This window comes from Haliaeetus albicilla, chromosome 5, assembly GCF_947461875.1.
Source record: "Haliaeetus albicilla chromosome 5, bHalAlb1.1, whole genome shotgun sequence".
NCBI lineage: Eukaryota > Metazoa > Chordata > Aves > Accipitriformes > Accipitridae > Haliaeetus > Haliaeetus albicilla.
Genome location: NC_091487.1, coordinates 17,637,100 through 17,660,095, shown reverse-complemented (window position 1 = coordinate 17,660,095; position 22,996 = coordinate 17,637,100). Strand labels below are relative to the sequence as shown.

Sequence of the window (22,996 nt, the reverse complement as noted above, 5' to 3'; positions counted from 1 at the left end):
TTGCACACCAAGTTGTGACTAGTTAGACAAAGGTGTGAAACTAATGCACATAAATTACAGCGGGAAATAACACTGCCGCCGTCAGATGCCTCCTTACCTCTGGCTGAGAGTCCCTACACAGGAGGAAGCGCATCCGAGCGCAGCTCCTGCCATTCCCTGAGCTCTACCTTTCCCCAGGGTCTCTGCACACACAAGGCCCAGTTAGAGCAAGGCATCAAAATCAAAGTCAGCAGAAGCCACGAATTAGAGAAGCCAAGGGTGACACCAAGCCAAGGCTGCTGGCCAGAAGCGTGCCGAAAGGTCAGGCAGGAAGGGGGTATCCATCTTCTGCGTGGTCATATCTGGGGCAATGTGGGGGTGATGCAGGAAATAAAGTTCCGCAGAAAACAAGAAAGGGCAGAGACTGGGGGGGAATAGCGCATGCACATGGGGCTGAGAGGTGTGCTGAACAGTCCTGATCATCCAGAAGGTGGCTGGATGCGTGTGGTGGGCAGGGCTCGGACTGGTGCTTAGCTGCTCCATGGTGAGGTCTGGCTTCTTGTCACCCCGAGGTGGAGCAGAATGAGTCTGGGCAGAGCCTGCCTGGGCATGTATGGGAGCTGCTAGGGCATTCCCATACTTTTCTGGCTTTCTCCTTCTAACTTTTAGGGTTTTAGAGCTCCTGCAAAGCCAGCGTGTCCACTGAACCCACTGGGAGCTGCAGTTGTTCGGCCACTGGAGACAGGCTTTACTGCTTTTACTCCAGATGCACTGCAAATCCTTTGTGGAAAGCGAAAGGGGGCAATAAAGGCACCCAGCAGGTTCCTATGGGATTCTTGTTGTGTAGAGGGAATTGATCTTGTTGGGTGACACAGAGCTATAATAACAGATCTACACCTCCCACCCTACTATCGTGGGTACAATTTCCTCTGAGTCATAAAAAAAGATTGTCCCAGGCATCCCAGGATGCTTCTGCTGGGTTCTTGCAGGCTGTAACAAACACAGTCCTAAGCTCAGATATCCCAGATAATCAAGCCAAAAACTTTCTTCAAATGTCCTTGTACACTGTGCTGGGTACATCTCAGCCACAGCTGTGGGTTTTCACCAGCAGGGTCAGGCACAAGTGCCCTTGTGTCAGCTTGTAAAAAGTACAATTGGCTTAAAAATTAAATTAATTTCTAAGAAAACTTTATTTCTTTGCCTTGTAGGATTTTGAATATGTAAGAGTCCTGAGTTTGATGTCACTTTTTAGACTAGTAGGTAAAGAGAACCTTGATCTCATTCAGATTTCTTCAGAAGTTACGGCTGCAGGAAAAAATGTAATAAAAAACCTCATGGTAAACCTGGCAACTCTCCTATATGTCTCAAAGCTCTAGTATCCACTTGTATCTTCTAATTGTGCTGGGGTAAATCAGGAATATTTCAAGCAATACAATCAGACCAGCACGAGCATTACATTCTGGCACAAGCCTGTAAAATCCACCCATGGCTATTACAGAGTTGCACTAAGGCAGTAACTGTACAATACTTGAATCTATCACAAGACTTCTGCCCATTCGATGTGGTACCCTCATCCGCAGTAGAAAACAGGAAAATGGCAATTTTGTTTCTGGTAACAGTGAAAAGTTAATTAATCACAGGATAGACCATAATGCTCTACAGACATCACAAATTAGGAGTGAACAAGTGAAAAAATTATCCATAGGAGAGTGTTCTGTGAAACATTTGGACCACTTGTTTTACGCTAAGGACTAAGGCCTCCTTAAGGCTTCCAGTGCTCCCAGTTATGAGAAACAGTGGGGCATTTTACTCATTTATGACAACAAACTTCCTCCCTAGCAGAATGTGACTTTGGTATAACTTAAAAGAGACAGAGAAATCCTGCCCTGTAATAGTTATGCAAACATGTAGTGCTTATAAAAATCCCAGACTGACAGCACTGAAGAGCAGATCCTCCTGCTTATGTGACCGATGCATACTGCACAGGTAACAGCAAAACAAACTTTCCTGCATAGCACTGCCCATGTGGCTTGGCTCAGCCATCTCTCCGACTGGAAGGGTATTTTACCCACTTCACTCATCAGCCCTTGATCTCTCAAATGAACCTGCTAACAAGTAGCAGCAATACTTTTGCTATTCTATTTAAAAAATGAGGCCAACCCTTCCTCATCTTGATGCACCCAAAAAACGTAGGGCAGCGCCAACTATTAGTCCCCCATCCAAAATCCCCAATGATGCCATGGAATCAGCAGAAGAAATACAGCAGAGCTCTGGCATCTCCAGGGGGCTTGGGTCAAGTTGTAAAGCTGTTCAACAGCTTGTCTCATATATACTACCCTGGAAACTGTTGCACAACCAACACCCAGGCTTCCATACTGTTTGGAAGAACAACTGATTTTCCTTGTACTAGCACTCAGTTTTCATCAAGCAGGGCTACATTTAGTTTAACAAATAGTGATAGCTTTGAAAGCACAGCTCTAGCTGACTCTGTTAGAGCAGAAGTTTGGACTAGATGATCTCAAGCTGTCCCTTCCAACTTCAGCCATTCTGCGATTCTATGAACTCATTTCTTGATGGTTAAAAAATGGGATCTCCTGCAGAAAGATTGGTTGCTGGTTGCTCAGGGTATTTAAATTGTCCTAAGTAGATCATCTGCAACATCATTCCAAGGATGGGAGTAAATTCACCACTGGGACATGATTAGGCACAGAGGCTAAGCAACACATGGGGACATTGGGTTTTGGTTAGAGGTGACAGAAGACCTGGACAGTGGTGCTCAGCAGTAGATGCTGAACCTGTTGTTGATAAGCATCAACATTCAGCCAGTGGAAAAGATAATCAGTCTACAGTGTGACTGTCTTTTCCTTGCTTTTCCAAAATTTTGAAGTTTGTCTTTCTTTCAACTGCCCTCAGTGACGCTCCCAGGTCTTTCCAATGAAGACCATATTCCCTTTTGAATGGCACTTCTTCGGGCTTGACCCCTTTTGCAGAGCTGAACTGGTTTGACATCAATGAATTGCATCAAAGACACACAGATCTGCCCCCACAGACCTTCTTCTTCTTCCCTTTGAGTGTCCCCCACTCAAACAGTACTTTTTAACTCGGCTTTTCCACCAACTATCTCACTTTACCTTCTGAGTAATTACTGTCTTTCCAGGCACCTGCTGAGAATTAAGGCACCATTTCAGTACAAACCCTTCTAATGTGTCAGGGAGAATAGAAGAGATTAACAATCTCAATTCACCTTGACCTGTCTGTCTTCAGTCATGATGTGAATATCCACTTCAAAGCAATTAAGTAAGTTTAGGACACTGTTCCATCTTCTCTCCCTGCACTGAGAAGCATTGTTTTGTTGCAGTTAATAATGATTTTGGACTAGATTGTGCTTGGCCTCAGTGGCTCATAGGAGATAGCCATGTGGAGGACTACACAGTCCTTGCTCTTTGGGGAGTAAGTGGTACAAAATGGGCTGGGGAAGAGGTGCAGGGCCATGGCCTGCTTAGTGGGACATACGTCCCTGCACCATGGGACACGCTTACCACAGCCCCAACTCCCACTTTTTGCCCTCCTTAGGAAAGCCTCAGTGTTTTCCCCTTGCAAGCACCTGCCCCATTTTGTTAAACAAAACCAACTTTCAGAACCTTGCTCCCACTACTGAAACTAGACCTTGCAGTATACAGGGTCCATAAATCATACACTAATGCCAAGTACCCTAGAAAATACCTGAGCAATGAATTTTAAGACAGTTTAAATATGACCTGTCATTTTATTTCTGTACAATGTTTTCTTCCATTTAATTATTATTGAAGGTGACCTCAGCACCTATTTAAGGAAATGCATATGTAGGCATTTATGGTACCTTTCTCTCAGGCTATGGGACACATACAAAACAGTGGCTTGACAAAGTTAGAATAGTGAGTAAAAGGTATATCATGTACAACTTTGCTATCATCAGCCTGCTTTCTTGGCTGACTTAGCAAGAGGGCTGTTTGGCAGCAAACCCTGCGGCACATCTGAGAGCAGAGGTATCCATCCTACCTAAAATCCAGCAGAGCCAAGGAGTCACATCCCTAGGCATAATGGGCTGCTCATGGGTCATCTCAGACCACATGGATGTTCTGGAGATACTAAGTACAGGTTTTTCACATGTTGGAAAACTATCTGAAACACCTCCTGCCAGGCTGCATAGCTGGTGCATCAGCTGGCATGGAGACCAGGATGCTCAGCTTTGCTTTCCCCTTTGAGGTTTGAAAGATGGCTCCAGTACCTTAGTTTTATACAGGGAGCCAGGGATTTATTCTTCCTGTTTATGCAAATATCTTACTCCCCTCACAGACACTGACACACCAGTGAGCTGCAGAAATAGGAGTACATACTGTAGGTCCCTCTCTCCCCCATCTCAGTTGCTTATTTACCAAACAACCCTTGTTAATCCTCTTTACTGTGTTTGCTTCCCAATTCCCTCCAGTCTTACTGTCTAACTATTATTCAGGTGCTTGAAGATGTTTAAAAAAAGCTTAAGACACAGTCACCTCCAGAGCTGAATAAAATCAATTGAACTCCACTGATTGTTTTTTGAATCCACGCTGATTTACACCAGATGAAGGTTTTTTTAGAGCTGCTGGCATTCACGGTGCACTTGACCAAGTCCACAAACCATGTAATAGTGAAATGATCCAGCTTCCTCTAGCTTGTGCTAGTTTATGAATTGTCCTTGGACCTTCTGCTTCTACTTCTTGGTGACAGTCTTCCAGGGAAAGAAATGGCAGGCTTCTACAGGCAGACACATGGTAAAGAAATACGTGCAGGTATTCCAGATTTTGAACCAGTTATTCGTCTGCTCTTGCCGTGTGTTACAGAAATCGCTAGTTGTGAGATCACTTTCCTTATCCATGAAATGAGCAGAAAAGTCCCACTGCTTACAGTGGGTCTGAGCCCTAGCCAGTGATTAAGCTTGTCCTAGAAATCTACAGATGTCACAGGCTGTGATTGCTGCCGGTGCTAAGTGCCAATCCTTAAATTTTTTTTAAAGTGGCATGGAAAAGTTTCTTAAGAGAAAATTTACATTTTGTAAGAAGAGGAAATACCCCTCTGTCACCAAGACCAGAGAAAATAGCTGTTCCTCCACTGCCAAACTGAGGGTGCTATCACCACATGTGTAACCATGCTGCAGCACAACACAGTATCACCTGCGATCTCCTCTGGTGCTTATCTATGCAGCAGCACACATCTGTACCTGGTGTGCCAGTCATGCAGTGTCCAACACTGCAGACACCAGCATCACATATAGGAAATTTAGAGGTTGCTGTAAGAGCCTTCGAAGAATCGCCCCATATGTGTCTTCCCAAGATTTTAACCTGTCTAGCAGTTCTGAGTATTAAAGCTGATTGACACATTTTGGTATTAGTTCCCTCATGGACCAGAGAGGTCAAATCCATCCACCGGAATGGACTTCAGCATTTCTTATGACCATTTCATATTGGGATAACCTGACTATTTCCAGGGGAGATGCAGGGATGAAGGTAGCAGCATGCTTGCTTGGTTCTGGTAGTTATTTTATACACAGAAACACCAATCCACTAGGTTGTACTTTATCACAAAAAGCCTTAGTGCCTAAAATTGGTCATATGCTGAAGTTTTAGCTTTTACGAGGGAAAACAAACCACCCCAGGAGAAACAGGTTTTATATAGATTGAATAAAAATACAGCTGAGTTATGTTACCTCGAGGACAGTCACTCCCTCTCCTGCTGCTACAGAAAAGCAGAGAGTTTGATTGGGTCTGGCCCTTTGAAACCAGGAAATGAGATTTTAACACAATAGGATTTTTCTTTTTCTTCCTACTTCAAGTTCAATTCTTATGAAAGTGAGGGATTAATACAACAGATCCAACCTTTATGCAAAGAAATCCCTGCTTGCACTTTCCTGCTAAAGTATTTAATTCTTGCTACACCCTACAACCAGATGACTGCTGTTATTTCACTCTTCAGTATCTCTTCAGTGGAGGTGGGAGACAGATTTGTCAGAGATGCTGCAGTGACAGAGGTCCCAATTCCTGGAGGTGTGCAGGAACAAGGGCCCGGGAGGAGGACTGCAGAGGAGAACTGGTGGGATGGGGGTGTGAGAAAGAACGGGGCAGAGCACGGTTGTGGAGCTGGAGGCTTGGAACACACTGGAGGGACTCTTGGCTTCAGCATCACCCAGATTAATCCCTTTACTCTCTCTCTAGCCACCTCTACCTCCCAGCAAAAACTAGAGTGGAGGATTTCTCACACTAGCTAAAGCCAATTCAGCTCAACAATACGTGATAATACTCTGTGTCAAAGGCAGAGATGCTTCTCTTGTGAAAAGCCTTATCTTATTTCCAAGCATTTATCAATAGATATCTTTTACAGTGGATTAAGGAACCTAAACTACTAGGGAATGCTGCCAGGCACTTTAGGGCATCCTTTTAGCAGAGCTGTTTTAGGAAGGACTCATTGATGAAAAGAAATGCTCTAGTTTTCTATAAAAATATAATTAATAAGATCTTATTTTATAGCTGTCCAGCCCACATCTGAGCAGTTTTCAGCTTAGCGTTTCTCAGCAGTATGAATGTCAACAATAAGAAGATCTAAGAGGAATTTTCACTTTTCCCTGAGCCTAATGCCTATTTAAGTGGCTGACTTGTACGTTGATATTCACACTGTTGACAAATAATGGGTGTCTTCATCAAGTATCGGTATTATTCTTCTCTGACATGAAGCATGAGACTGTTATGTGAACTCCCAAAGCCTTTTCAAGGCAGCTCTGAATTTGTATGCTTAAATTTCTTTTCCGTTCCTCCCATCTACCAGCATCACAGCAGATTTGAAGAGCAATTCCTCGCTAGCCACAAGTTGCCCTGGAGAGTTACTGCTCCTGTAGGTGTATTTTGCAGCCTTGGCAGAAATCATTCACAATTTGGCACTAGGCAGACAAATACAATAGCTGTTTTTGAAACTCATACAACTTTCCACATGGAATTGGATCAATCCCCTATGAGCAGCCAATGGTAGATTAGGAACTACAAGTAAGAGATTTTGCACTGTGGTACCAATCCAACTGGACTCCAATCTCAGTCATCCAGAGATGATTTTTTAAAAGTGCAGTTGCTAGAGTGAAAGCTTTCCAACTCCTCAAAACTAATAAGCATTCATTTTAGCTAAACTAGAATAGCAAAGGTACTTATGTAAATTTAGTAAGAAATTAAATACAGGCTTCTGTCTTCTCGTTTGAATTCTCCCTTTTTGATGCTCTTGGATACACCATCCTTCAAATCCTGCATAAATTTTTCAGACAACCACAAAGCATGTGCAATGCTCCACCATTGCAATATCCCTGATAAGGCTCATAAAAAAAATCTTGCGATTACTTTGCACGCAGATAACATTTTTCATGAAAGGTACTTCCATTTCTTTTCCTTTTTTTCCCCCAAAATATCACTCAAAAATCACAAAGTTGAGAAAAACATCATTTAACCCAAACCACAATTCAGATGTCACTGCAGTATATCATGAGTTATAGATTGCATATTGTATTCTCTACTGCAGGCTGGGTGTCCCAGCTGTACTAACAGCTCCTGCCCAAGACTCCCATGGTATAAAACAGTGACACCATGAAGCCACGACTGTGGGGTGTTGTCAGAGCTGTACTGAAAACAACAGAGGAGAAAAGAAACTCCATCCATCTGGGCTACAATTCCCACAAGTTACTTTCTTCTCTAAATCAAGACTGTGGACTTGCAGTTGGAGCCTTCATACAGAAATGTTCAAGTTTTGACTTTTCCCACCAGAAATATGAAATATTACTTAGGTGAAGAAATTATCCCCACTCCCATTTTTCTATGTAACTTTCTAACTACCGGAGGCCTATGCAAGCACATCTATTGCAAAGACAGTGAGCTGAAATCGTTACTACACATCGTGTTGTACATAAGCTTCACACAGGCTTTTATATTAAAAGAGACAAGTTTTGAATTTTATTTGAATACTACCAGAAGTGGATAGCACAGGTTTTCCTACCTCTACACTTGGCCAAGCCAAAGCTATTCCCCAGCAACCTGCAGCAATTTGACTTTGTGGAAGTTCTTATTAATCTGAACATTGTGGCTCTGTCCCATTTCTAGTTTTTCGCCTCCTCCTGCCCATGACTGTGCATTGAACCTCACCCTTTACATAGGCAGGATACAGTACGTAAAGTCACTTTCCAGTGAAAACACACATTGACTACCGGATGTATTTTGCCTTTAGGATGCCTTTAAACAGAACACGGTGTCAGCCAAGTCTTGGGACAACCTTTGTGGGGCTGCATTGCCCTAAGCATAGTAAAAGCATCTGGAGTCTTACCTTTTTATGGCTTTGTAGCAAATGATGACAACTACGAAGAGGAACACTAGTGTGGCGCAGCATACTGCAATGATAATAACCAGGCCTGGCCACCAGGTCTCTTCAGTGGGACAAAAGGTAGACTTGGGAGCTGTAAAAACAGTGTGGAAAAATACATGAGTTCTCCCAAATGAACAGTGTATAATCAGATACGCTTCAGTCACCCATGCAATAGTACTATGCCACGGCCATAGATACATGCGAAGAGGTTATTTCACATTTAGGACCCATTTTTTTTCCAAGCAATCAACTCCTCTGTTTGATACTAGATATTTCTTGACATGGTCCCCAGATGACCAAGCTCTCTGTGTCAGTGCTGTCCACAACTGGTGCTCAGCACGAAACAGAAAGGCTCAGCTCTGCTACCCATGGGAAACCTCTTCTCCCTCTGCATGTGCCATCTCCTGCTGCATCAGATTTAGAGAGAGATGTTGGGACTTTCAAACCCCATTAGGGGAGGTTTATCAGGAAGCTGCAGCAGTGCCTACCAATCAGTATTGTCAGCCACTATCATTTTAACCTTGGAGCGAGGAAGGGGGATTTGTTTTAAAAGAACAGGAATTTTATTACACTTATTAATTGCTTTTAGAGGACTATAGTTGACAAGCTTCTCTCCTGTTACATTGTCTTTGAATTGTAAGTAAGTCCAATAGTTAAGAAATGTTAACAAGAAGAAATGTTAACTTGTGAAAATACAAGCAAGTATTATTACATTTTTTCTTACTCGATTTAGGGCTAGACTTGTCTATGTAAGTACTGCTCAAAACAAGCAGTATTTTGCATCAGAAGGAATACTGGTAGCATTTAGTTAAAATATTTTCCGTCAGGGCCATATTCCTTTTCCCATGCTTTGAGGGGACACTTGCTTCCTGAAGGGTGGTGAGCAAGAGACAATGCCATGTGCAGTACCAGTGTACTGCAGGGGGGAAGAGACCCTTAACACAGTGTGTGCAACCCCAAAAACTCCATGAGAAACTGGGTCACTTTAAATGAAGTTTAATAATGAATCAGTCAACGGGACTATCTAAATCTACATGTTCAGTTAAGTAGGGGAGAGAATTAAATATAGCAAAAGGTGCTTTTTTTTGGTGAGTCTAATTATTTGATCCGATATATCCTGTGTTCTGAACTTCCTGTTATACACATCACAAATAGCCGCACAAGTTCAAATATGGCATCACACCTGCATCATTTATTGTAATCTGACATCTCCTGTGCCTCTCGTGTTTGATTAGGAAAAGACATACACATACTCTTCGGTTAACCCTCATTAGGTTAAATCCTGAAGTACACAATTACTGAGAGAAGATTTTTTCCAGTTGCATGATCTATAGAAGAACTAGCAACATTCACTCCGAGAAATCTGCAGGAACACCTTAGAAAAAGACTAGGTAAAGAACTGTAAGAAGCAATCAAAATAATAAAGCCAACAGCTTGATAATTTATAGGCAGTTCAGCATTTGGTGCCACATAAGAGGTCCTATCTTTCTCACGTGCATCAGCCTTCAACACATGCTATCAGCATGATCATACTCGTCTAGCAAAAATTGTCTTCAATTTATTGTATATATATTGACTGTGAAGGTGGGGGTTTTTGTGTTTGTTTGGGTTTTTTTTTCCTACGAGAGAGAAAAATAAAGCTGAAAAATCAAGTGATTTGAAGAACAAGTGGTTCCTGGCTCCTGTTTTGACAATGTGTCCACTCCCAGACTATCTCAGCAACTGAATTTCTACTTTATTACTATGTCAGCTGCAGAAGTCAGTTTTCAGTGGGTGATGGAACTATTTATTGTGTTGTGATAAAGCTAATGTTTTTAATATTCTCTGAAAGTTTTCAATATTGTTATTTTCTAAGATTCCAGAACAGAAGGCATTTCAAAGATGACAAAATGTTTGCATGAAGGAGCAGGCAGTGTCAGGGCCAACTCTACGCTCCTGGTGTTGTCCTGAAAAACACAAAAGGTTGCAGTGAAATCAAAGAAAACACATCCATCAGCAGATGCCACGTAAAATTAGATGAGACCATAAAAAAATGGGGCAAGTACATGTATCCTTCGCTAGTCCTTGTTCTTCCTTAAAGGCAGGATCAACCAAACCAGTCGTAAAGCAAAATGAGATGGTGAGACTGGGTTATTCCTCAGCACAACAAATGAGACCGACAAATGGCAGAGACAGGGTATAAAGCAAGGCTTGCCACGTGCCTGTGCACCGCGTGCTCCTTGATGGTTTATCGCAGCATTTTTACATGGAGAATAAACAGATAGACGTGGGATTGAATAGTGAATATGACTCCTGACAGCCTGTATGTAGTTATTAATGACAGGAAATAAGAATTGCTGATGTGGAGGCGACCCCTAATCCACCTGGCTCAGTTCCCTTCCCTACTGATCCAGACCAGGCACTCAGAAAGAAGCGTAAGAAATCACACTGGAAGCTATCAAAGTCAGTTTCTTAGTGGCTGGTGGGTTTATATAGCTTTAAAAATTCTTTTCTATTTCTACCCCTTATTATTGCAGTGCTAGGTAATCTTGTTTTCCTTAGAAATGTCCACTCTTTTTCCAATAAGCTCCTAGTTGCATGCTCTTTTCTGCATTTCTCAGTAGGCATTCACATAGCCCTCATTACCGTGGCATCCTTAATGCATTTCTCCTCAGAGTTATCCTCCGAGGAAGAGCAGAGCTGCTTTTCATCCCCTTGTGCTGATGGGAAACCCAAGCCCGGCCCGCACGGATGCCTCTGTGTGCAGCTGGGAAAGTCAGCCGAGAGGGGAACTTCCCAAAAAGCCAGCAAGGTGCCTGGGAAGCGCCATGTCCTCAGAGAGGTGCCTCTTGGTGAGTCCCACAGTGAGCTCTTGATGTTAGGGAGGCGTTGATGTCTCTGTCCCCTTGGGCTAGGGCTCACAGCTCTGCTCCCTGGGGCAGCCCTGGGCTGGGGCGGTTCTTCGTCCTGTGCCTGGGTCCCAGACCCTAGCTCATCACTGGCAGCGTAGAAAGAACAGGTCGCACCCGGGAGGGGCTGAGCCTGCATGTGTCATGCCCTCAATCAGAAATTATCCTGGGGTGAGGACACCTGCAGCACCCTCTTGCAACTGTGCCACTTTGCATGGAATAGCAATGCATTTCTCGGGAACTCTCTGGAGGAGCGAAGACATGGGTCCCAAACCCTCCTCTACGGAGAAATTATTACAAAAAACACCGAGCAGAAGATGTCCCACACTACCAGTAACAATGACAATGTCCAGTTGTTTCATTGTCTTACAAAACCCTTGACAAAATGCAGGAAAACACTTCAATTCTCATGGTCACCTCCTTCTTTGTACCACCTCTTTCAAACCCATTATAAACCCCCAAAATGTGTATGGTTTCAGAACCCAATTGTGCCCTTTCCCTTGTCATGTAAAGAAACAGCCAGCCACGTACTGCCATCATTCACAGCAGTGTATTTGGGGAGCGGAGGACATCCCTGGGCACAAGGAGTCCCTTCGTCATCACCAGAGGACTACCAAGAGCTGAGGGCTGGCCAGCCTGACCATGGTGTTTGCTCCCTTGGCACCCATCACTGGTCTCATGTGAGCAGCTTCAGCTGCTCCCAGCGTGATTGCCTCCTGGTTTGACTCATTCCTGGCTGCTCTTCATTGGTCTCAAAATCAGCTGAATAGAGAAAGTGATTTTCACAGTGCAAAACAACTGGAGGAAAATGTGCTTTTCCTCCTAAGCCCTGAAGTGTCGTTCTGCACATTGAACACACCGTTGGGTGGAAAGTGGTAGGAAAGTGGTGACATTTTAAAGAAGATAAGCAGGGTGAGCTAAGCAATCACAGCCCATCATCCTGACAGAAATCCTGCCAAAATAATGAAGATCTCATTCAATTAATATAATATTATAATAAATAATTGATGCTAAACAACATCAATTCTCATGATGTGTTTAGGGAAACACATCAAACTAACTACATATTTTCTGAGGAGAGTACTAGTTTGGTAAATAGATGTATTAGATCTGGTCTGATAACTTCAGACTTTGGTTTGACATTTGACTTAATTCCACATGATGTTGGGGTTATAAAACTATAAAGCTACACAGTAAGCGTGGCACACATAAATTGAGTTAAAAGCTAGAGAACTGGGATGTCTCAAAATCTAACTATAAATGGAAAGTCACTGCTGAGAGAATTTGGTTTTTAACAATGACTCCCCCCTTCCCCCTAAAATAGGGTGATGGATACTGGTAGAGTTTGTACATGACTCAGGAATGTACTCCATTACAAGTGGAGACTAAGCATGTTTAGATTAGAAATAGGGTAATTATTATCATTAAGGGTAATTATCCATTATAATAGTCTACCAGCTCTGGTGGAGTATTTAACTGAAAAATTTTGTTTAAGGTAGACTTTTCATTTTCCTAAAAGAACTCTAAATTCAGCTAAAGAGACTGGACTCAGAATAAGAATTAAGTAAAGAAAATGCTCTGTCTCTGGAAAGTCCACATGACCACAATGCCTTTTTTCTCTTGGCCTTAAAATTTATGAAGTACAAATGTTGGTTAGGTTTACTCTTAGAGGGCCAACACCTTCTCCTATCCCCAACAGTACCAGGCCTAAATAAATACAATGAATAAACAGACCCATTGGAGATCTGCAGTGGGTGGCTGGATCCAACTTACCGAAAACAAATTAATGAAAAAGTACTTTTAGAGCAAAGGCATCCTGCAAATTATTCAGCACCACAAAAATCTTACACACTTGCTTTCTTTGACTAAATTTGTTTTGAAGGCTCAGCATAAAGACACAGCTCCAGTTCTAATGTTAGCAGGTATTTGTACACACATGGCTCTAGCCAGAAATGTGCATACCAGGAAAGATTAGCTCAGCTACAGAGGGTTTCCCTCAATGTCCAGGCACAAAAATAGAGGTTGTGTCACTGGAAAGGAAGTTTCCATAAAATTACAAAGAAGTCTCTGATTTCTTTTTAGCAAATCTCAGAGTGGGTCACTCTCAAAATTGTCCTGAGCTACTAAAACCAGAAAACAGTGATGAAGCTGTCTTAATCTTCTGGATTAAGCATTACATCGTTTTGTGTATGTTATAAAAGCCACACACACTTGTACTGCCTGCAACAGAATACAGAAATGGGACTTGGAATCCTTGGATATGCCCTCAGGTTATCTTTAGTGGACAAGGCTGTACTTTATAAAGCTCAGATTTTGGAAATCTAGTACTCCTGTCATTTATTTTGATTAGGATTATTACTTTCCATTGCAATATGGGTTGTAGGCTAATGGCTCTTCACATGGGAATGCCGGGATGTTAGCAAGTAAGACCACCAAGTCTGTCAGGAGAGAGTAAGTGCTCCATCAAGGGGGTTACACTGGGCTGAGTGGGTGCCTGTGTGCAGCCCTCAGCAGCGATGCCGAGGCAGGGAGCCTGCATCAGGGCATCTCCTTCCACTGGCCCTCGCCCATCAGCCAGCCCAACAAAGCAAAGCAAAGCAAAGCAAAGCAAAGCAAAGCAAAGCAAAACAAAACAAAACACAAACCCAACCCAAACGAAACACAGGGCTGAGCTGGTGAGTGTGCACTGATGCGATGTGGAGGGGTGACAGTGACCACCCTCACCTCTCTACGACAGTAACTTCATGCCTAAAAAAGGAAGAGTGCTTTCAAGATAAATCAAAACTGATTACTGTTTTTCCTCCTGCTTTTATTCCTGTTCTTGCAGAAAGGTCAAGAGTGCTGGCGTAATCATCTTTATCAGACATCTGCCCATTTTTAATAGTGTACACTCACAACAGGCTAAACCCTGCCATCTCTATGCCTGCAGCACTCCTCTTGCTATTGTAGGGCTGCCTGAATCAGCCATGCACTTTTAATTAGCATGCTAGGAAGCGAGACTGGATTTTATTTTGAAGGCAGGATCATATTCTGAGGGCCTCAAGTGTTTTATCAGTCTTGGTTGGAACTTAAAAAGGAATTGGAGATGCAGGCAATGTGTTTCTAGCAACCTCTATGTATGTCACATACTTTAGAGACCTGTTGATCTGCTGGCTAAGGCAGGGTTTGGGGTTCTAGTCTCATCTTCATTCTTATTTGCCTTATTATTTCAATATATTTACATAATTTGCATGTTGGCATCTCCATTTGCAAGACAGAGAGAAGGCACTAGTGCCTACAGCCATTATCACATTGGGATGCAGGAACAAACCCAGAAAACGTGGAGAGGTTTAGATGTGATTTCAGATGTCAAGGTATATGAAAAGACTCCCAGGACACTCCATGCCCAGTTAAATATGGAGAGGGATTTTGAATCTATTGCAGTCTGGGTCTCTTCACATCAAGGTGTCTCATCCAACCCCCTGTGGAATAGAGTTCAATGAATCCCCTTACTAATGTGAAATAACTTGGGTTGTGGGAGGAGAAACCTTACAGAGGAACAGTTACACACACACACACACACCAAGGCTCGGACACTAACTCTATAAGCATTGTATTGTGCAAAAGATGAGAAACAAGGAGAGCCTCCATCACATGCCCACATCTTTTCTGAGAAAGCTGATTTCAGTGGTGAGCCTGAGGTCACTTGTCTACTTTCACGTAAGGCCCTTCACTCCCCCCAGCAGTGTAAATTCACCCCAAAGTGAGTGCTCATTAACTTAATGCTGATTAACTTAATTGTACATCAGAATGAAGCCTTAGGCAGCTAATTAAAAAGGGCCAAGAGCTCAAGTGATGTAAACTGGTAGAAGTCCACCCACTCGTGAGACTGGAGACAGCTGAGGACCTTGTCCCAGCATCTGCACGATGACAGTCATAAGCGCTGCTCCAAATTTTGCTGAAGGTCAGGAGCTCAGTCCCCAGAGCCCTGGAGGCTGTGGGCTCCCTGGGTGCAGTTTTGTTACCTAACCCGGGGTGACGTGGAGAGATCTGTGAGTCAGTGTCCACTCAAGCGTCCCCTCTTTGTTTGCTGTATTTCGTCACGTAGGAACCGCTACAGATGTGTTTGGGTAATCCACGTGGTAGGAACATGCTGTGTGTACCCAGGGCTGCTAACAGCGAGAGGCAGCCAGCACAGGAAAAACAAATCCTTCAAAAGAGCCTTCTAATGAAGTTTGTGGTACTGCTAGACCTTGATACAAATATAGATCTTCAGCTGTTATTCTAAAAGGCATTTCAGGAACAGGCAAAGTATATGTTCCCTTCGAACCATATCCATCAGCACTCTTGGATTTGAGGGGAAAATTTCCTGCGAGGACAGGGGACCTGGATATGGGGGGGTCTTGGTGCCTCCTTCCAGGGCAGAAAGCCACGCATGCGTGCATGCCATGCAGTGGCTCCTCCGCTCACCCCAGCCTCACGTTTTGCCCCGACACGCAGGACCTGGCGCTTGCGCGTGGCCAGAGGGAAACCTCAGCTCGTGTTCTCATCGCAACCACAGCTGCCCACAGAAGGCAATGCTCAGGCTGGTGATCAGTAGAAAGACAGGCTCACAGAAGGAAGGATTGCCATTTTCCACTGACAGGTGAAGAAGAGGCTTGTCTAACTGTGTCAGGTTTCTGTGTGCTGTGAGAGGAGCAACCTGGTGTTTGTGTATATATATATATACACACACACACACACACACACTCTATATATGCATACGTATATGTATATGCATATATGCATACACATATGCATGTATATTTATGTGTATAAACACACATATATATGTGCAAAGGATATATATTATATATATTTTTAATGTATGTATATAAAGGGGTATACATATGCATCCATGTAAATGAAACTGCTGCCAATAATTTTGTTAAATGTGTTTGCATTCTGAGTGGCTCCTCAGGATTAATTAGTAAGTGTTGGTGACAGAATATGTGAGAAACTCTACCAACTCCTTTTTTACTTCTCCCTCTTCCCTGCACTTGAGATTCCTTACATCGGCTGAACATGTAAAGGCAAACATCCACATTTGGGGCACCTCTGTATGTGTCTGAAACGATTCATTTTGAAGATACGGGAGCTAGAAGATATGAATGGATGCACTTTGCTGTCTCCCTGGCAGGTCCAAAAATCACCTCATCAACCTCCCTTCACAGCTGCTGCCTGCAGACAACGCACCCAGCCACGCTTCAGCTGCTGAAAAGAAGATGCAGGAGCACATCACATCAAATGCCAAAGGCAATGCCGGTATCAACGTGAGGCCCGGGGCTGGGTCAGCCCCGCTCCCCAGCTGGCTGGCCATGGCCCTGGAGGCAGCCCGCAAGAGGCCATAATCCTCCTCTGCGCTGCCTCCAGACCGCACAGCAAATGCAGAGCAAAGACTGTGAGCAGACTCAGGGAGGGGAAGGTAGAGGCATTCCCAGATTTCAGCTACAGGGGATCCAAGACAGGATGAGTCCGAGCGGGTCCAGCCTCAACCGCATGAGCTGGTGGTGGCACCAGGCGCCACTGCCAGCGACGTGTACACACAATTAAACCTTGAAGAAAGATAAACTGGATTTGGCCACAACTGCAATGGGGCAACTTCTTTGCCCCGTGGTAAGCCATGGTCATAACCAAACCCACCTAGCTGCTGGCTGGAGGGCTTCGGGCACAGACTGCCCCGCTCCTGGCACCACAATGGCAGCTACAGTCTCGGCCCCCTAGCAGGTATGAAATGACGTAGAGGAGATACTGGGAGCAGACCACCTTAGAGGAGCAAGACGGTATCACGTGCGCTGCCGTATGCTTGCGCATATTTGCCCAGAGAAGTTGTGGATGCCCCATCCTTGGAAGTGTTCAAAGCTAGGTTGGATGGGGCTTTCAGCAACCTGATCTAGTCAGAGATGTCCCTGCCCATGGCGGGGGGGGGGAGTGGATGAGCTTTAAATGTCCCTTCCAACCCAAACCATTCTGTGATTCTATGATATTTAAATGTCCAACAGGGAGGTGCTTTGGCATTGCAGCTTCTGGGCACAACGGTTGGGACGTGGCCCCAGCCCTGCTGCTGCTTCGTCCTTGCTTCCTCCCCATAGAAGCACAAACAAAGCAAGCTCCAAAGGAGAGCTCCAAATGCTAAAGCAGTGTCGAGTGGATTAAATCCAGCAAATACAATAAAATATGAGATTCCCACAGCACTGTGGCTTCCCAGGGCTGTTCTGCTCTAAGCGATGGACATACTGTTACCTGTTTAGAAAGTCGGCGGGGAAAAGGGTGCAGGATGGGCAGCACGGAAAGCCGGATCTATTAACAGCCATCATTAACTTAAGGGACCGGGCCAATGCAGCAGGAATGTAAAGCATCTTCAGTAACAGATGAAGTCCACTTGGGGTGAGTTCACCTCCAGTAAATCCAAACATGATGGAAAGGATTTGGATTACCACAGTTCTCAAAGAGCAGTGACCCAGAAAGCTGCTTTCCTGGACCTGTTCCCTGAGAACCTGCTACAAAGAACCTGTACAGGAGGAGCCAGTGAGGAAAGACCAAAGAACTGTTATAGATCAGCAATATCCTATCCCACCATCCTCACCTCTGGAGCATGGCTGTAACTGTACACAATGTGCAATAGAATGGCTTAAAGAAAATAAGAATCCCCTAATTTTGGAGCAAATTTTGATCCAGAAAAAAAAACCTATGTGGGTTTTCTTTCATTTTTTTCCTTCCTTACAGATCTGCACCCTTCCTGTTGCTTGTAAACTTAGGGCCATTTCCAGAGCGCCATGAGCTAGTCAGGTAAACAACTACTACCAGGCAATAGTGGTGTGCTCAGCAGAAAGCCTGTCCTGATTTACTGTCTCCCTGGAGTAGCTAGATTAATAATACTGGTAGAAATCAGCTATTCCTGTAGCAGATGATACTTCTACTTATCACATTATGTTGCAGACAAGTTTATATCATGCAGCTGCTCTGTGCATATGTTCCTACTACAATTTTAAGGGGGATACTGCAATCACTACGCAGTGGGAACTTCTGCTATAATAAAAACATGTGTGGGATGATGCTGGAGAAATTCCCTCCCCCGCAGCTTTTACATTGTAGACGCTGTTATTCTACACTCTTGGTTCCCTCATCTCCTTAGTTTTCTCCCCCTTTCTAAAAATACTTCCCTTCTGAAACAAGAAACATGCTCAGTTTTGTGCTTAGTTTTGGAGACTGGAGTTTGCAGGAGGTGGAGGAAAGGGGCAGTTCTGCAGGAGTTTTCTGAAGGTCATGGGCGATAGAAGAGAGCGTGGCTCATTGCAAGAAATAGGACTGGAACCCCCAGTGAAAAAAAACGACCCTGGATACAGCCAGTGAAAAAGAGAGGAGCTGGGTGGGGGAGTTTTAAGTATGGTGCTTAAGATCTAAGCTTTAGAGGTTATGGAACCTGCATGCATTTAGGTTTGGGTTTTGCAGTGGATTTCACTAAAGCCTCATGTTGCTCTGTTGTCTTGGTAGGTCTCGTGCAACTGCTTTTCCCTGGCAGATTTGAGAGTCCTTTAGACAATGAACATATCATTAGGACCAAAATAAAAATAATAGCAGATGAAAGTATCGGTCGCCCAGGCAAAAGTGAAGCACATTGTGAGGAAATGGCTTGCACAAAGTCACCGCAGCTCAGTGAAAAAGCCAGGAAACAAAATGACTTTTGACTCCCAGCCAGTTGCACCCTCTGGATCATGTTGCCTCCTCCTTGAGAGTAGACGCAAACACTGGATTTGGCCATAACTACATTACAGCAGTGGAAGCAGCAAACTCCCTTGTTGACTTTCCGGGCAGGTGCCAGATCTCTGCCCCAAGCCTGCCCCGGACCTCTGTGCGGCTGAGACCTATGGACAGAAACAAGGTGGGATCCCATAAGGTGCCCAGGAAGGGCTGATGCTAAGCTTGTGGGATAACTTCTATTGGTTTTGCATGGCTGCAGAGGAAAACTAGTATTTCAGTTCAGAGTCCTACATTCTTATGGAAAGACGATGATGCATACAGAAGAGCAGTCAAAGGACTATCAAAAAAGGTAGGGAGGCAAAGTCTGTTCTCCAAGTGATCGACAGGCTGAGGGCCAGATCTGCCAGCCTTAACCCTATTTAGATTGTTGGTGAAGCTGATGGGACCTGCCAGAACTGAGGTATGACCCCACAAATAGGAGCAAAACATGGTTTCAGCTGCCAAGGTCTTTTGGAGGAGAGTGGGGTTAGCGAGCACAGAGGGATAGTCTGTTCTCTAAAGCATGATCTGGAGAAGCGGTAGCATTTAAAGGCCTTGTGGAAAAAAGGCTTTTAAGGAGATTACATCATAGCTAGTTTCTGTGTTAACACTCGGCTCTGGCATTTATCTTTACAATGGACGCTCACGTCAGCCACTGCCCTCTGCTCTGACTTTGTCACATGTTTTTCAAACCAGCAGTCTCCCCATGAGATGCTGTTTCTCCCTCACCATCTGATTCTCCCTCAGCAAAAAGGACTGAATTGTTTTTACCCTGATTAAATCACACACTATCGGTTTCTGTCCCAAGCAAATGAGAACTGAAGCCTGTGCCTTGCAAGGCAGCCTCCTCCTCGCAGCAACGTGGTCATTCTGGAGGGCCTTGTGGGCACCGTCACATTTCCCTGCTCTCCACAACCTGGATCAGCGCCAAGCTGGGCAGCACCGAGATAGTCCTAGTGACACCCCCAGATAGTCCTAACTGCTGCCTCCCCATGAAAGCCATCACTCAGGCGAATCCTGCCATACTCGGTGGCCTGCTTTCTGAAACGCAGGAGTCATCGATCAGATTAGTGGGTATCTGGTGCCTCTAAGAAACAGGTCATAAGTGCCTGAAAATCTGCTGTTAAATCAGTAGCCTGGAATTTATTTTAGAAGGTAACCTGATTTCCAGAGGTTCTGAGCACTCAAAAAGCCAGGATGCTCTAACTTGGGTAGGTAGCTATATAACCTTAAGTTTAATCTTCTGAGTTTTATCACATAGGCTTTAACCTCTGTTTACTTAGGCAGAGTGTCACTGTGGGTAGAAGACAGAAACTCCTCTCAGCTTTCCAAGCTGTTGCAAGATGTAGGGATAAAAAGTGCAACATAAGGCTGCATGTCAGCACTGTTGTTATTCCTTTCCCAATTCTCTAATAGGGTAAATACGTACATTTTTAAGTACTTCATCTATATTTCTACAAGATCTAGCTGTATTTCCCTGACCTTCCCCTCAACTACCTATTCAAGCAAACACAGCAGCGAGGCCATGGTCTATGGCAGAACAACAGCAGCACAGCACTGACCTGGGGACAGTAATTCTCAGTTCTTTTGAACAGAGGCACCACTGAGAGGCACAGAGATGTGCCAGCACAGTACCATCCACTTCATTGCACAAACACACAGTCTGGCTCTCCAGCGGCGAGCAACGCACACAGAGAGCACCGGCTATTCTTCAGTGGGGAAAAATCAGTGCTGAGGATCATCTGCTTGCCCCAGCAAACTGTGGGACCTCGTCACATTATGGCAGTGAAAAGAGCACCCTGGAGAAAAGAGGCCTGAAAACACTGAACCTTCATGCTAAGCCTGCCTTTGCCATTTCGGCACTCTGATACCTGAAAGCATATTAGCATCAGTATTCATCAAGCACGCACACAGGCACACATACATACATACATAGAGATATCTATATATGTCCCTCCCTCATTCTGCTTTGGCTGGCACAGATTTCCTAGAGAGGATCTAAAAATGAGTATGATACTCATGAGTGAACTCCCAACGTGTTTTAAGAATGAACTTAACACCTGTAACAGGCTGTAATCAGGCTTGCAGACCAAGCGAGTACTGCAGCCCATCCCCTGCCAGTGTGTCCCAGGTATGCCTGTCCTGTGGCCGCTTCTGTGAGGAGCTGGTCGGCCACCCCGCTGTGCGAGGCTCTGGTTTCCTCACTGCGTCTCATAACAAGGTTGAAGAAAATCAGAAGCTTCTGTTCTGGCATTTGCTGTGGCAGGCCTCCTGCCTGCTGAGACCTGCAGAGCTCGGTACAGGTGTGAGCAACTTTAACACGGGCAGGAGGAGGTTTGCTCCTATGAATCAAATACATGGAGACTTCTTCAAGCGTCTTGGGAAAAGGGCTACCTTTGCTTGTAGGCTTGCAGCACTGGGCCCTGAGGCATTTGACATCAGACAAAAGTAGGGACCAGTGAAAGAAGTAAAGGGTCACTTCCAAAGTGGAATTCACTGGGGACAGGAGATGCATTTTCCCACAGCTTTCCTCCTCCATCACATAGCCAATATCACCTCCCATATCCACCACAGTAAGACAGGTATGAAGAGAAATGAGTCTTCTGGACAGTTGCCTCCCCCAGTCAACCTGGCTTGCTTTCAGGCTGTTTCAGAGGATGTTTTGGGGCAGAAGATGGGCTCGTGACCAGCTACCAGGTATTTCAGGGAGAGACAGGCTCCTGCATGGGGCAGTGCAGCTGCAGAGGGCATCTCATGAAGAAGTGACTGCCAAGGAGCAAAGACATGAGTAGAAAATTAGCCTCACCCTCCTGGCATTCTCCCTTGTGACCTGCTGGCCACACTCGCCTCAGATCAACAGCGAGGAAGTACTTAGTAAATAGCACATAGAAAGCATCTGTCCTCTCCAAAATAAGGTGGAATGGGCCATGGCTTAGGACGCTTGCTGGGAGTTAAGTGGTCTAGAGAGCTCATTCAGCACCTATCTGCATTTTTAGGTGATGAAAGCCCTTAAAAAGCTAGCCCTTGCTTTTACTGAGCCACAGGCACCCTTGGATGAAATCCATGACCCAAGAGGTGCTGTGAAGGCAGGTACAGCTGAGCCTGTTAAGGTACTGTGGTAGTGGCACTCGTATGGACACTGTAAGTACATAGAGTCATAGCCCTTCCAGGCTGTTAATTCCCACATCTGCCGATACACGCTCCTGTGTCAGGGTTTTGTTGAAGCTGTATCATCACTGACAGAGGAGAAATAAGACCTGACACGGTGCTGTTTTGCACCAGGGGTTCTTGCCCAGCCCCTCAGGCTGCCTCTTTCCTTTCATTACTGTGCGGTGGCAGCGTGGCCATAGGCTCTGCCTCTTGCTCCCGGCATGGTGAACGCCTCGTCCTCCTTGCTGCGTGATGGTGCAGCCTCCTCTTCAATGGGTGGTAGGACAGGACCTAGCTGATCAATTCCATAGCAATTACTGTTCACTCTTCAGCCTAAAAATAATAATAATCTTCAGTGCTTGAGGTCCAGTAGTCTCAAATCCAAAGTTTATGGAGGTGAAAAAAATCTCCATTTCAGATATGATAACTCTGAGTGGCTGATAGCGTAGTTGACTTTCTTGGGACCTCTCAGCAGGCTGGTGGCAGAGGGAGAAGCAGCACCCTGGACTCTCTTTCCACCGTTCCCCGCAGGGTGGGCAGGACACTGCCTTTGCGGGAGTCACAGTACATCACTGTCAAGTCTTCTGAGAGCTTATCCACCTTTCAGCTCTAGCAGTGAACCCTCAGGCCTTCAAGGGAGGGATGACATAGGCTGAAATTCAAGCAGCTGAAATAAGATTTCAGAAGTCTAAGCTCCTACGCTGATGACCAGTCTTTCGCCACCAAATGACTAATAAGATACCTCAGGGCTGGCAGATTCAATTCCACAGAAAGATGACAGATTTTCTTGGTATAATGTTTTATATATAGATCAAATT

General features: G+C 44.7%; 1 protein-coding gene across 2 annotated transcripts in view; it reads right to left on the bottom strand.

Annotated features, from left to right (window-relative positions):
- Positions 1–22,996, bottom strand: part of PRIMA1 (proline rich membrane anchor 1) — a 55,100-nt gene that overhangs the window by 16,186 nt on the left and 15,918 nt on the right. For both annotated transcript variants that reach the window (XM_069783571.1, XM_069783570.1), the window contains exon 3: positions 8,344–8,473. In XM_069783571.1, coding sequence (XP_069639672.1) covers positions 8,344–8,473 — 130 coding nt within the window. The remainder of the gene's footprint in view (positions 1–8,343; positions 8,474–22,996) is intronic.